Source organism: Myotis yumanensis, unplaced genomic scaffold, assembly GCF_028538775.1.
Source record: "Myotis yumanensis isolate MYYU_CA2020_CCGP unplaced genomic scaffold, mMyoYum1.0.hap1 SCAF_12, whole genome shotgun sequence".
NCBI classification, from domain to species: Eukaryota; Metazoa; Chordata; class Mammalia; order Chiroptera; family Vespertilionidae; genus Myotis; species Myotis yumanensis.
Window position 1 is genome coordinate 17,049,295 of NW_027223763.1, and position 14,906 is coordinate 17,064,200.

A 14,906-nucleotide genomic window follows, 5' to 3' on the forward strand; every position below is an offset into this window, starting at 1 on the left:
AATGCTGCTCCCGCTGCCTCTACAAACTGACTGTATTTGCCAAAACAGCCTCTTCCAGGTCCTTCTGCTTAATCTGATGTGCCTAAGGTCACAGGACAGCCCTCACTGAAATATGAGCTTGGAAAGCAAGTTCCTGGCCCCCCCCCCCCCAATGGGGAAGTGCAGATGCACAAAGATGGGAATTCTCACACACAGGACGTGTTCAAATTTACGGGGTACCCACATGAAATAACAATGTGCCCCGGAGTGTGGACCCTGCATTCCCCGGAGCGCTGCTTCTCAACTCATGATGCAATAGAGATTTAAATTTATGACAGATGTCCAGATTAAAAATCTCCAAAATTAACAGAATCTAAGCTAATGGGAGATAGCCAATAATTCTTCTAATGATGTATGTCTCCTTTATTCATTACAATTTGCTAATATTTGGGTTGGGCAGGATGATAGAACTGACGTGAAAAATTAATGTTTATCCACAACCTGGTTAAAATATTGTAACTTTGTGAGTTTAGTTCCGAACAAAAATAAGAATGGTTTTCCAATAGGGGAAATGAATTTAAATGGCATCTGAGAAACTAAACAAAGTGGGACAATTTATCTTTGTTTCTGACTGACTCAAATTATTTATTTAAAAAATATTATTCAAAGATACACTATTTCTACAGTGACTTAATAAAGACTCAAGCCTATACAACATCCACTTTAAAAGCAACTGATACTGCTCTCCGAGAAGATCCCTCTTGCTGTTTGCAGTAACATTCCCACCCTCAGGAAATCACTAGTCTGCTTTCTGTCTCTATAGATTCACCTTTTCTGAACACCGCATTTAGATGGAATCATATGATATGTGGCTTTTTTAAGTCTGCCTTCTTTCACTCAATATAATGTTTTCAGGATTCCACCACACTGTAGCATGTATCCATACTTCATTCCTTTATATTGCTGAATAGCAGTCCATGGTATAGATATATCCTTTTGTTTATCCATTCACCAGCTGACAGATATTTGGATTGTTTCCAGTTTTTTACTATTATGAACACTGCTGCTGAGAAAATAAACATGCAAGTCTTTGTGAAGACAAACACACACACACACACACACACACACACACACACACACTAAAAGTACCTGATTCTGCTTTCAGCTAGTTCTTTTAGAACCTCTCCTCCTTGCTTAGTCCCAAGTAATGCTTTACATATTAACCTTGTAAGGTCCATCTGTACATATTTATTCACATATATTTGGATGCGCTGGATTCTAATTTTTTTAAAAAAAACCTACATTTAAAATGAAGACTACTTACAAATAAGTATATAAAAACAAATAAATAAAACATTTATAGTACAACCATTTACTATAAATATACAAAAACAATTAAGTAAAACTTTTATAGCACAAAGAACAATTTGGGCTCTGTGGAACAAGATAAATTATAAGTTAACTTTCTATCTCTTTTCCAATAGAAAAATGCCAGATATTTATCTGTCCCATTGATGTTTCCAATCCAAACAGTATTTCTCTAAAGCTAATAACATCTTAGCAATATAATATCCTTCCACAGAACAATGGATCAAAATATCAGGATCATTCCTTAGGAAATTCCCATCACGTTCTTCATACTGTTTTTTCTTGAAGGTTCAATTCCAAGCTAAACTGATCTTTCCTGTGAGAGTAGAGCCAAACCATAGTTTATGATTATATATGTTATGTGCTATCCTTGGCCCTGTTTGCCTTTTATAGCTCTCATAAGATTACATTTTCTTAGTTGTTGTTTTTTTCTCACAATTTCATTGTTTTGGGACACTGACCCACTTTGTAAAAGACAATTCTACTCTCCAATATAAATAGAGAACTCAGAAAATTCTGTCAGGCTAAGTCTCCTATTTTACAAAGGAGGAGGAGGAGGAGGAGGAGGAAATAAGGTGGTGGTGGTGAGAAATAAATAAATCAGACTCACAACTATCTAAGTGAAAAAGTACTACTTATATCCTATATCTATCAAGAGTCAGATTTTCTAGTACTAAGACTTTCTCAACCTATTAAGATAACATTGTGTCTAATGATATGAAGATCAGCAAAAAACCATATTGTTATTACATGAATGAAGTAAAACAAACAAACAAAAAGAAGGGAGGGACGGAGGAAGAGACAACTCATGGAATTGGGAGAAAATATTTACAAATCATCTATCTGATAAGGGACTTATAATCAGAATGTATAAGCAGCTCTCACAACTCACCAATAAAAAGACAATCTAATTAGAAAATGGGCAAAGAATCTGAATTTCTCAAAAGAAGATATACAAATGGCCAATAACCACACGAAAAAAAGTTTAACAGCACTAGTCATTAGGGCAGTGAAAAGCAACACCGCAATGAGATACTACTTAACACACCAAACAGAACAACTATAATATTTTTTAAATAGAACATAACCAGTATTGGGGAACATGTGGAGAAATAGGAACCTTTTAGATTGATGGTGAGACTGTAAAATGGTGTAGTCGCCTTGGGAAACAGTTTGGCAGCTCCTCAGAAACACAGTAACCATATAACCCAGCAATTCCACTTCTAGGTAGTTGCCCAAGTGAGATGAAAATATACGTCCACACAAAATCTTGTACACAAATGTTATTAAGAGCATTATTCACAATAGCCAAAAAATGTAAACAACCTAAATGTCCATCAACTGATAAAGAAAAAAAATATGGTATCCATACAATAAAATACTATTTGGCAATAAAAAGAAAATAAATGCTGACGTATGCTACAACATAGATTAATCTTTTAAAAAATTATGCTAAGTGCACATAAGCATAACCAATGGACACAGACACCAGGGGGGTGAGGGCGTGAGCCGGGGAGGGGGTGGGGGGGGAGGGGTAGGCAATGGGGGGATAAGGACACATATGTAATACCTTAATCAATAAAGAAAAAAAGGGAAAAAATATGCTAAGTGCAAGAAGGCCATCTCAAGAGATTACATAATATGACTCCATTTATATGAAATGTGCAAAATAGGCAAATCCATAGAGACAGAAAAGTTAGTGGTTGACAGTAGCTTGGAGGAAAGAAACATTGTCTGCTAGTGGGTACGGGATTAGTTAGTGGTGATGGGTGCACAAGTCTATGAATATACCAAAAACCACTGAATTATATACTTTAAAAGAGTGAATTTTATAGTATGTAAATTACAGTTCAATTATAGTTCAAGAAAGCTATTATTTTAAAATGAAAGAAAAATATACTGAAAAGCATAATTTTGAATCAAGATACAAATATTTTCAATGGTATATTTTATTATACCATGATTGTGTTAAAAAAAATCAAACATCAAAGATTTCCTTTGGGGATCTTAAGGTTGACACTAACATTGGGAAAGCTTTTTGTAAAGCAACTTAATTCTAGGAAGTTATAGGATAAAGGCACAGGTACCTCCGGCTGCTAGGAAGTTTTTCACAAAATACATGACTTTCTTGAGAGGGACTAAAATAAAACCAAAATGTGGCACAAATTTCTGCTCTCTCTATCCTTTGCATGTCTGTCCATCCTTCTCCGTGTTTCTAATTCTGGTCTATTAGATTTGAATCATGAACCTCAAAGCATGACATCCAAACCCCCTTTATATAATAATAACCCAGATTAAGTAAGTACTGAATGTTAAAATTACAGAAATGAGATGTTCGAATTACAGATAATTATTTCCCTCTCCTCTCAATCCATTCCTGTTAGACCTCACGTACTGCAGAAATGCAAGCTATCTGATTTTATTAAATTTTGAGAGAAGAGAGCAAATACTTAAGAAATGCTTGTTGTTGTTGTTGTTGTTTTTTTTGTTTGTTTAAAAAAACAACTTGTTTTAAACTGCCACATCAACTAAAATAAATAGAAATGTCCAGCTGCTTCAGACAAATAAATAATAATGGTAAAGCATTAGGTTTATTGTCATTATATGCCTAACCCAACATGATTTTGGCTTCAAACAGCAAGCAAATACCTTGGTACTAATAGGACAGCATACATTAAGAAAAAAACACCTACATAAAAATTCAACTTAAGATCAGATACAAACCTTAAGTCTAGCCACGTGTTTTCAACAGCACAATCCTATGGCTCTCCTCTCAGTCCTGAGGTACATCAACTGGGTGGATGGCCTTAATTCAGAATTTCCTTTATAGCATCACCTAGATATAACACATTTCACTATTTCTATCTTTCTGAGAATATTAAAGGACCGAATTCTACCTAACGGGGCCTCTGGCTTTAGAAGTACTGACGGCGCAGAATTCTCTGATGTACGTGGATGAGGGACTCACTGTCACCTCACATGCCATACCTGGTATGCACTGTGCCATGGCCTCGGTGGTTATGGTTGGAGCGACTTGGGGCTGCTGCTGACTGGAGCTCACTTCTGGCTCTGTGTTAACGGAAGGAGAAAGGGCTACCTCGCAGGAGGAGACCTGGCTGGGCAGATGGGGCAGGAACTCTTCGGAAGCCACTTGCTCATCCTGTCCAGGCAGCTGCAGGGCAGACAAAGGGATGCTGATCTGTTTGTTAGGATGGGATGTGCTCACAGGCATCTGCATGGCCACTTGCTGGTTGGTGCCGTGGGTACCAGAGGGTCCTCTGTTTGGTGAAGCCAGAGATGCCCTGGTGGTCTTCTGGACGATTGGTCTGGACATCACAGAGGGGGATGCAGACACACAATGTGGGTCGAGCTCTGTGCTGATGGCAGAAGATACATGGGGAATTAGCTTAGCAGACCCTACACAAGAGGGGCCAGCATGAGTCTGAGGCTTGGGTTTTGCCATCTGTGTCAACGACAGGGCTGGTCCATCGACTCCTCCGGTCAGCTCTGCATTTGCCACAATGTAATAATCTTCAGGAATCTCTTGTTTGATCTTCTTGATGATGACATCATTGCTGCATTCATCAACCATCTGAGCCTGGGAGCTTGAATGGAGAGAAGACGGGAGTATTCCAGGCCTTTTTCGAGCAATGCTTTGAGGCCTTTGGGTTTGGGGTTCAAAGTCACTATCCTCATCTGTAACTGACGACTCACACACCATGTCAAACAGGGTGTTTTCATCTTCATATTCTTCGACAGCTTCATCCAGTTCAGAGGGCTCACTGCAGTAAGAGAAGTCACAAGAGTCTCTGGTGCGATTACAGTCGAGCTTCGCTTTCACTGGTCTCCCAGGGTACCTTTCAACGGGGCTAGTTTGTGTCTCAGAGGGCACTCCAATTATGCTGGGACTATCCGAGTTAAAACTTCTGTTATCCTGGAAACAGACCCTCTCCTGGGAGCCAGCTCTGCAAGTAGCTGTCAGTGGCCAGTGATAAGCATGGCCAGCACTACAGCCCCACATTGCTGTCAGGTTCCCGTGAGAACCTTCCGAAAGCAAGTGTTTCAGGTTAGGAATGAGGCTGCAAATAGTCCCATGGCTGTGGGCCCAGCTGACCAATTTGGACAGATTCTCGGAAGAGGTATGAAGGCAATCCTCCATGTTACAGGATCAGCAGTGTCTTTCCTAAAGGGAAATAATCAAAACAAGAAGCCATTATTACCCAAGATATTCCCATATGTCAATTACTTCAATTTCCTTGAACTATGGTCATCGTGTAGCACAAAAAAGAAATGCACTTCAAAACGGTGTCTAGTTAACCCTGGCTGATGTGGCTCAGTTGGTTGGAGTATCGTCTTGTACACCAAAAGGTGTTGGGTCCAATTACCAGTCAGGGCACATGCACAGGTTTCAGGTTCAAGCCCCAATTGGGGCGCATACACGAGGTAACTCATGGATGTTTCTCTCTTCTTTCTTTTTCTTTCTCTCTTCTTTCTCTCTCTCTCTTTCTTTCTTTCTTTCTTTCTTTCTTTCTTTCTTTCTTTCTCTCTCTCTCTCTCTCTCTCTCTCTCTCTCTCTCTCTCTCTTTCTTTCTTCCTTTCTCTCTCTCTCTCTCTCTCTCTCTCTCTCCCCCTTTCTCTCTCTCTATAATCAATTAAAAATGAAAAAAAACTGTTATCTAGTCAATATCACTGCATAGGGACAGTAAAATGGTGATGATCCACAACCCCTAGAATACCTATCTAAGGTGCTGGAGAAGGAAGAAAGGAAGGAGATTTTCCTTATTTTTAAATTAGTAATCCCCAAATCACCCCTGCTGATAGCTTCTTGGCAATCATCTCTGTATTATAAGATATTTAAACACTAAGCACTACTGTTTCATGAAGACACGGGGGGGTGGGGGGGGGGGGTGTCATCAATTTCTGATTTTTAAACCTCTCATGCTAAAAGTGATTGTCTCTTATAATGACCCTGCCTGACACCAGCCTGGTTCGATGGGCTGGCGATCTATTTTTACACTTGCATGTACATTAAGCCTGTAAACACTGAGGATGGATTACTTTGAACACGGTGAAAGCAGGCTAGGCATTAGAAACAAGGGAACTATAAAGGCTTAAGCCCAAAGATCCTTAATCCTCTGTCAGGGTGCTAAACTTTTTGAAAGTTCAAAGTATGACAACTTAAAGAAGCATGTTCCAGGGGTTTCATGAGGAACATTCACTCACTTGAGGACCTGAGTGAGTGGTGAGCTAAATTCTCTAACAGATTGTTGAGCAAACACGCTCTGCTCACACAAATAAAGTACAAAAGTCCTCTTTATCCAGATGCTCATTAACTACGACCCTATAATCATGAGATTGTGAAGGGAAACAAAAGCTGTCATATTAAAAAATATTCACCAATGAGCTGACCAGTCTCCACTCAAACTCCTGCTGCCCCCCGCCCCCAAATACTAGTGTTTATTCCTGGGAACCTGTTTATGTAACTCTCTCATTCTGATTTTTGGATGCTGCAAACACCTGAGCACATAAAAGCAGGATGAATGTAAATTGAAACTAAAAGTGCTTCTAAAAATGCAGGATTTAAAGAAGTTGCTTAAAAATGCTAGAGAACTACGTCAATCATGTGTAAAAGCCATTTTAACAAATTAATGTCTGAGAGACTTAGACTAGTAAGCAAATGTGGAGGATTCTCAAAGATGAATGAGGCTTCAATAAATACTTGTGGCCCGGCCGATGTGGCTCAGTGGTTGAGTGCCAACCTATGAACCAGGAGGTCACGGTTCAATTCCCGGTGAGAGCACATGCCTGGGTTGTGGGCTCGATCCCCAGTGTGGTGTGTGCAGGAGGCAGCCAATCAATGATTCTTATCATTGATGTTTTTCTCTCCTCCCCGCCCCCCGCTTCCTCTCTGAAATAAAAAAAATACCCTTCCTCTCTGAAATCAAAAATATATCTATTTTAAAAATAATAAATATTTGTGGACTGACTGAATTAGTAGAATCAGGATATACAGAATAATGAGGAAAAACAATGTTGAGTAAAGCAAGAAAGCTGGGAAGTTCAGAGTGTACAGAGAACAGCAAACACTTTCATTTGCTTGAAAATAGAGGTTAAGGAAAGTAACCAGATACGAGTTATGAAAAACAGGTTGGAAGAGCATGGAAGGTTACAAAGGTCAAGCTAAAGAACTGAACTGGGAAGGAGAAATCAGGGGACGGAAACAGATGACGTTTGTTACAGTCCCATCCACAGCTACCATTCATGAGGTTGTATATTATCAAGCAGGAAATTACATATTAGCCGGGCAAAAATGAGGCAGCACATCCTTTGATGTTTCTTTGGTCAACTGCTGTCCTGCCTAACTGTCCTCTGCATGTTGAAAGCCAGTGTGCAGGGGGGAAAAGCCAGTGTGCAGTGTGTGGAAATGTGTAAGTTGCAGAGCTTGCCATGCACATAAAGAAATTAATTATTTCCATAAACCGTGACTCTCTAAACTGGTGGAATATGTGTTCAAATTTAAGTATGCTAAACTGGGACTCACCAGCTCTGAGCTACAAGGCCCTTCACCAATATTTATTTATTTATGTATTCATTCATTCATTCATTCATTCAACACCAATAACTGAACGTCAGTCCTCACTGAATGCCATTAATAGGTTCTGCAAGTTTAAGCAAAATGATGTATAATGAAACAAATTTTACTTTAGGCTAATTGATAGAAATAAGAGTTAAGTTCCTACATCTCATTGTCATAATGAAACAGTATTCAGTACAACCTGCTCTATTCTGTTCCAAGCACTGCACTCAGTGCCAGAGATACAGCATTAAATAAGACAGATGTGATCCCCATTCCCACCGAGTTTTAAGTCCAGCTGGAAATGCCTACAATTAAACAAGCAATTTATAAAATTGTGTGGCATGACTGACGAAGTAATTGGGGCTTCAGGTTCTTGATCTATAAAATAAAGGGGTTGGATGGTGGTCTCTGAGGATTCTCTAAGATCTAACATTCACTCAAGTCTAATAATATAGAAAAATTTTAAAACTTTACAGGTTGCTAGACATTTTCCTCCACTTTATAGTAAAGAAGGCCACAGGTAAGAAAAGGACTAAGAAATAAATGTAGTATACTATGGAAATGTGGGAAGGAGGATTTAGTGCACAAAAATTGGGTACAGAGAGGAAAATAAAACATCTTTATTAAGACAACAGAGACACAGATAAGGATTCACATCTACCACCTTTAACTAGTTAATAGGCAAAATAGCAACACAAACATCATTGGGAAAATATAAACATTGTAGAAAAATCTACATTCCAATGACTTGCTATATCAGCTGAAATCTCTTACAAATATAAGCACCCATAATAAAGTATTTTCATGACAGACATTTCATATACTTATTCATTAAAAGATTAAGTATCTTCTATGTACAATAAATTGTACTGGGTGCTATAGCATAGTAATTATAAGTCAGAAATGGGTACTGATTTTGAGACGTTCACAGTTTAGTGGTAAAATTAACAAAGGAGTGCCCTAACCAGTTTGACTCAGTGGATAGAGCGTCGGCCTGCGGACTCAAGGGTCCCAGGTTCGATTCCGGCCAAGGGCATGTACCTTGGTTGTGGGCACATCCCCAGTGGGGAGTGTGCAGGAGGCAGCTGATCGATGTTTCTCTCTCATCGATGTTTCTGACTCTCTGTCCCTCTCTGTAAAAAATCAATAAAATGTATTTTTTTTAAAAATTAACAAAGGAGTGAAGCATTTTACAGAATTCTTTGTGCAAACATAAGAAAATTAGTATCACATGCAAAACACATCATATAACCAAGGTGTTCACAAGAAATGGCCCACTCAGTACCTATTTACATTTAATAATTAACTGTTTACTTAGACTTGTATGTGAAGTAGATGGTTCTTTCTTTTTAAAATTTTTATTGATTTATTGGGGTGACATTAGTTAATAAAGTTATTTAGGTTTCAGGTGGACAATTCTATAATTCATTATTCGAACATTGTATTGTGTGGTCACCACCCAAAGTCAAGTGTCCTTCAGTTACCATTTATCTCCCCTTTTCCCTCTTCTACTTCCCCTCACCCCTTTTCCCTCTGGTAATCACCATACTATTGTTTGTCTATGAGTTGTTGTTGTTTTGCTTAGTCCCTTCACTTTTTTTACACAACCTTCTAACACCCCTCCCCTCTAACAGCTGTCAGTCTATTCTGTATCTATGAGTCTGTTTCTATTTTGTTTGCTAGCTTATTTTGTTCATTAGATTCTGTATATAAGTGAAATCACATGGTATTTGTCTCCCTCTGACTGGCTTATTTCACTTAGCATGATACTTTCCAGGTCCATTTATGCTGTCATAAAAGGTAAGATTTCCTTCTTTTTTTTTTTTTTTTTTTTTTTTTTTTTTTTTTTTTTTTTACAGCCAAGTAGTATTCTATTGTGTAAATGTACCACCACTTTTTTATCCACTCATCTACTGATAGGAGAAGACCCATATCCCTCCGAGGCCTGGAAAGCCTATTCTGAACTGACCCCATTCCAACTTTTCCCTTCTGTATCTAAACTAAAAGCTATTAATAAATATTACACAGCAGTCTTTTAGTTATATTCATATTTAGTTACTTTGTATTTTACTGCTAAAACTTCCTTTTTAATCAGTATATTTGTCTTAAAGCAGAGCAGATGTGCTGTCTAATACCTATTAGGTAGGTAATATACTACAATTGATAATCCTTTCATCAAGTCAGTCTTTGAAGAAATGAGTGTGTGTCCACAAAAAGCCCAAAAATATAAATAAAAGTCTTATTCCTAATAGTCTCAAACTGGAACCAACCCAAAATGAGAAGAATGGATTAAAAATTTGCTGTATAGTCATACCATGGACAGCAATAAAAAAGAATATGCTACTGATACATACGACAATGAATAAACTTCAGAAATATTATGCTCAGTGAAAGAAGCCAGGCACATCAGAATATTTTTTGTATATTCCATGTATATGAATTTCAAGTCCAGGCAAAACAATCTATAGTGATACTAGACAGAATAGTGGTTATCCTTAGAGCAGTGGTTCTCAACCTGTGGGTCGCCAACCTGTGGGTCGCGACCCCTTTGGGGGTTGAACGACTCTTTCACAGGGGTCACCTAAGACCATCGGAAAACACATATATAATTACATATTGTTTTTGTGATTAATCACTATGCTTTAATTATGTTCAATTTGTAACAATGGAAATACATCCTGCATATCAGATATTTACATTAAGATTCATAACAGTAGCAAAATTACAGTTATGAAGTAGCAACGAAAATAATTTTATGGTTGGGGGTCACCACAACATGAGGAACTGTATTAAAGGGTCGCGGCATTAGGAAGGTTGAGAACCACTGCCTTAGAGGGTTAAGGAGCACAAGGGTGATGAAACTGATTTACATTTTACTTGGTGTTCATATGGTGTATACATATGTAAGAATTTATCAATCTATATACTTTAAAGATTTGTGCGTTTTACTGCATGTAAATTATATATTAAAAAAACAACAACAACACTTAAGGTATAGAGGCAGTAAAGTGGAGTCTGGTTTGCAAATGTAGGTGGTCCAAACCCAGAACTCACTCTTTTACTACACTATACAGTCTCAAGAATGAAAACCCAAGGGAGATGAACAGGAACTTGAACTAACAATGTCTGGCTGACATACTAGTCTCATTTCCTTGAGTATTTTGCTCCTTGGATGTCATGCAGTGTCATCATGTCTAACAGGTACTATCATTTCCTTAGTGTCATTAATCGATCCTCTCTGGGTATTCAGAAAGCCCAGCAGTTTGAATATCCTCTCTTTCTTGTCTTGGTTTTCCCAGAATAGATGCTGAAATAATGGTGCATCTCATGTGGAGAGAGTAGACTTCAAATTAATTTGCTAAAATTTATTCACTAGGAGACAATTTGTAAATAGATCAATTCACTGATTATACCAAATTTATACTTCATGGATTGAAGATTTCAATAAAATTTTAGTATTTGCTTCATAGCAGCATTTTAAGAACTATTTAATTTGTAAAAAGCAAAGATTTGTAGAGTAGCTTAAATTTTCTTATGAATATATTCATCATGAATATATTCAATAAATGTGAATATATTCTTTATGATTATATTCATGAATATATCCTCCTTATGAATATATTCATGAATATATTCTTCTCTGCCCTACAGGGAAAACATTTTAATGCAGTTTTAAATTAATGAATATCAATATATTCATGAACATTTTCATAAGTTTATATTCATATTCATGAGCCAAGTTCTTCACATTGGGTCATTTTTGAACCTGGTTTAAAATTTAATGAATATCAATATATTCATTAAGACTATATTCATATTTTCAACAGCAGATATTCATATTCATGCCCTGTACTATTGATCATATTTTGAACTCAATTTACATGCAAGAAATTCTGAGCTCAATTTAAAATGTAATGAATATCAATAGATTTATTAAGAATATATTCATAAGAATACAATCAGATTCATTGTGTATATTCAAGAATATATGCACAAGGCAACTAACCTGTCCAATCATTTGAATCTTTGACAAAATGACCATTCCTTAAAATAGTGTTAAGAAGAATGTATTTGTTTTCACAGGGGAACTGGCATACTTTCTTCTAGGTGGGCTTTTATCTACAAGCACACATGAGCCCCAGGGTTTACCCAGTGAGACTCATTTGGGCATGCACCAGTGTTGTCCCAGTATTTCAGGTCTCACAGGCTCTGTTGACATCTCTCTGTTGTTCTTATTTTACTCTTAGCACAGAGATTTGGAACATATACCGAACTAACAGGTTTTTTTTGCCTGAATTTAAGAATTTCTAGCAATCCCATCAGCTGATTATTACGCTACCTTTAGGTATCATTTTGGTTCTACATTTTAGATTTGTTTTTCATCTAACTTTTTTTTTCATTTAATTATCTGATTTGATTGTTCTGTTCTTATTTAACTACTAGAGGCCCACTGCACGAAAATTTGTGCACTCGGCGGGGGGGTGGGGGGTCCCCTCAGCCCAGCCTGTGCCCTCTCACAGTCCGGGACCCCTTGCTCCTTATCGCCCGCCTGCTTGCTGCTCCTTAGCACTGCCTCGGAGGCAGGAGAGGCTCCTGCCACCGCTGCTGCACTCGCCCAGCTTCTGGCTGAGCCGTGCTCCCCTTGTGAGAGCGCACTGACCACAAGGGGGCAGCTCCTGCATTGAGCGTCTACCCCCTGGTGGTCAGTGCGCATCATAGTGACCAGTGGTTCCGCTGTTTGGTTGATTTGCATATTACTCTTGCAATTACTCACATAGGATTTTAATGTTAGAAGGAAACACCCTTAATGCAATAAATACTTATAAAAAATCATAAAATCTTAAAACTGGAACAAAAGGATTGCCATTAAAAAGAAGGATGCCTACTAATCATGAGCATTCAAAACGGTTCTAGTAAATGTGTTGTCCTATGCAATAAGGCAAGATGACAGACAAAAATATTAGAAAGGAATCACAAAACCAGCATTATTTCCTGATGACAGGCCTATCTACCTAGAAAAAGAGAAATATTTTAAAAATGTAATTAATAAACAGATAAAATGAAATTACAAATAGCTTAGAAACTTAATTTAAACAAAAACCAAAAGTAGACTATTTTCAGAAATTTGAATTATTTAAGGCATTTTTCTCTTTAAGTGTGATTTTAAAATTTAATATGTAGCCCTGCCAATGTGGTTCAGTGGTTGAGCATCGACCTATGAACCAGGCGGTCACAGTTCCATTCCAGGTCAGGGCACATGCTCAGGTTGTGAGCTTGATCACTAGTGGGGGGAGTACAGGAGGCAGCCCTTCGATGATTCTCATCATTGAAGTTTCTATCTCTCTCTCCCTCTCCTTTCTTCTCTGAAATCATAAAAATATATACTTTTAAAAATAATAAAAATTTAATATGTAAGTATTACAATAATGCAATCACAGAAAACATTCTGATGGAGTTTTCCTACTTTTTTTATTAGTATCAAACATAGATAAAAGTTTCAGGGGTGGGGAACATCTGGCCCAAGATAAGGCCCATGAAATCATTTGGTCTGGCCCTGCCAAGGCATTAGGGGCGAGTTAATTAGATGTTTGACCAAATATAACAGATTAATTTTTAAGTTGATAATTCTGAATGGCTCACAAATGATGTTATAAATATCTAAATAGCCTTTGACAGGAAAAAGGTTCCCCACACCTGAACTAGTAAAATGATCACCTATATAACTTCCACAGTCAATTATTGTTAATAAAATAAAACATTATAACATAAATTTTAAATATTTTGTTTTTTCCTAATATCTTATCATAAAATATTCAAATACAGTAAAAGTTACAACATGGATGGACCTTGAAAATATTATTCTAGGAGAAATAATCAAGTGGTAAAGGACCACACATTCCATTTATGTAAAATGGGTAGAACAAGCAAATCTATAGAGACAGAATGTATATTAGTGGTTGCTAATAACTGGGAGTGACTTTAGGGGAAAATTAGAAGTAAATGCTAATAAATACCAGGTTTCTTTTTAGGGTGATGAAAATGTTCTCAAATTCATTATGGTGGTCAGGTTGCAAAGCTCTGTAAATATGCTAAAACCAATAAATTGTATAGTTTTAGTGTATTTTTGGTATGTGAAATACACTTCAAGTTGATATTAAAGACAGAAATTATAGTTAAATCAGTTGACTTTAAAGGAGTTCTAAGGTAATTTTGAATAAGGAAATCAAGATGCAGAAAAATGTACATATTATCCCATATTTTTGTAAAACAATGACAAAACTGCACACATAAATATATATGTGCATGTAATTAATGAGCATGGAATAAATACGGAAGGATACATTCTTGATTATCAACATGGGTTACTAAGATAGGGGGTGCTAATATGGGGAGAGGGTGACTAGAGGGGAAGGAAGTGGTAGCAATGTAAGACAGGGACTGTTTAGACAAACTGCACTTAAAAAGAAACCCAAGATGTGTCATGTCTGCAACTTATTTTCAGATGGTTCAGTAAGAAAGTGTGTGTGTGTAGACATGCATAATTTCATATATGCATATACATATATATACACACACATAAAGATAGATTGATAAATATAATCAAATGTTAATAGTTCAATTATATGATACACAGTTATTTCTCCATTTTGAAACAGTGTTATGAACAGACAGCCAAGTTTTCTTACGATTTTTAAGGGCTATTTTGAGGGCCAGTATTAAGAAAAGAGGCCTGGAGAAACCAAGATGGTGGCATAGGTAAAAACCGGAAATTGCTGCTTCCCACAACAACTTCAAAAATACAACGAAAAGACAAAACGGACATCATCCAGAACTACAGGAAGGCTGGCTGAGTGGAAATTCTACAACTAGAAGAAAAGAGAAAAGCACACTGAGACCCAGAGGAGCTGCGGAAGTAAAGTACAGAAGTATGGAGGCTCGAGCGCGCAGAAAGGGGCTGGTACCTGAGGACTCGGCTGTCTTT

The 14,906-nt window shown here is 37.3% G+C and overlaps 1 protein-coding gene across 1 annotated transcript in view; it reads right to left on the reverse strand.

Moving 5' to 3' along the window:
* The window catches only part of KIAA1958 (KIAA1958 ortholog), a 99,380-nt gene that overhangs the window by 52,761 nt on the left and 31,713 nt on the right, over positions 1 to 14,906 (reverse strand). Inside the window, exon 2 of the mRNA XM_070430883.1 lies at positions 4,336 to 5,530. Coding sequence (XP_070286984.1) covers positions 4,336 to 5,506 — 1,171 coding nt within the window. The 5' untranslated portion in view covers positions 5,507 to 5,530. The remainder of the gene's footprint in view (positions 1 to 4,335; positions 5,531 to 14,906) is intronic.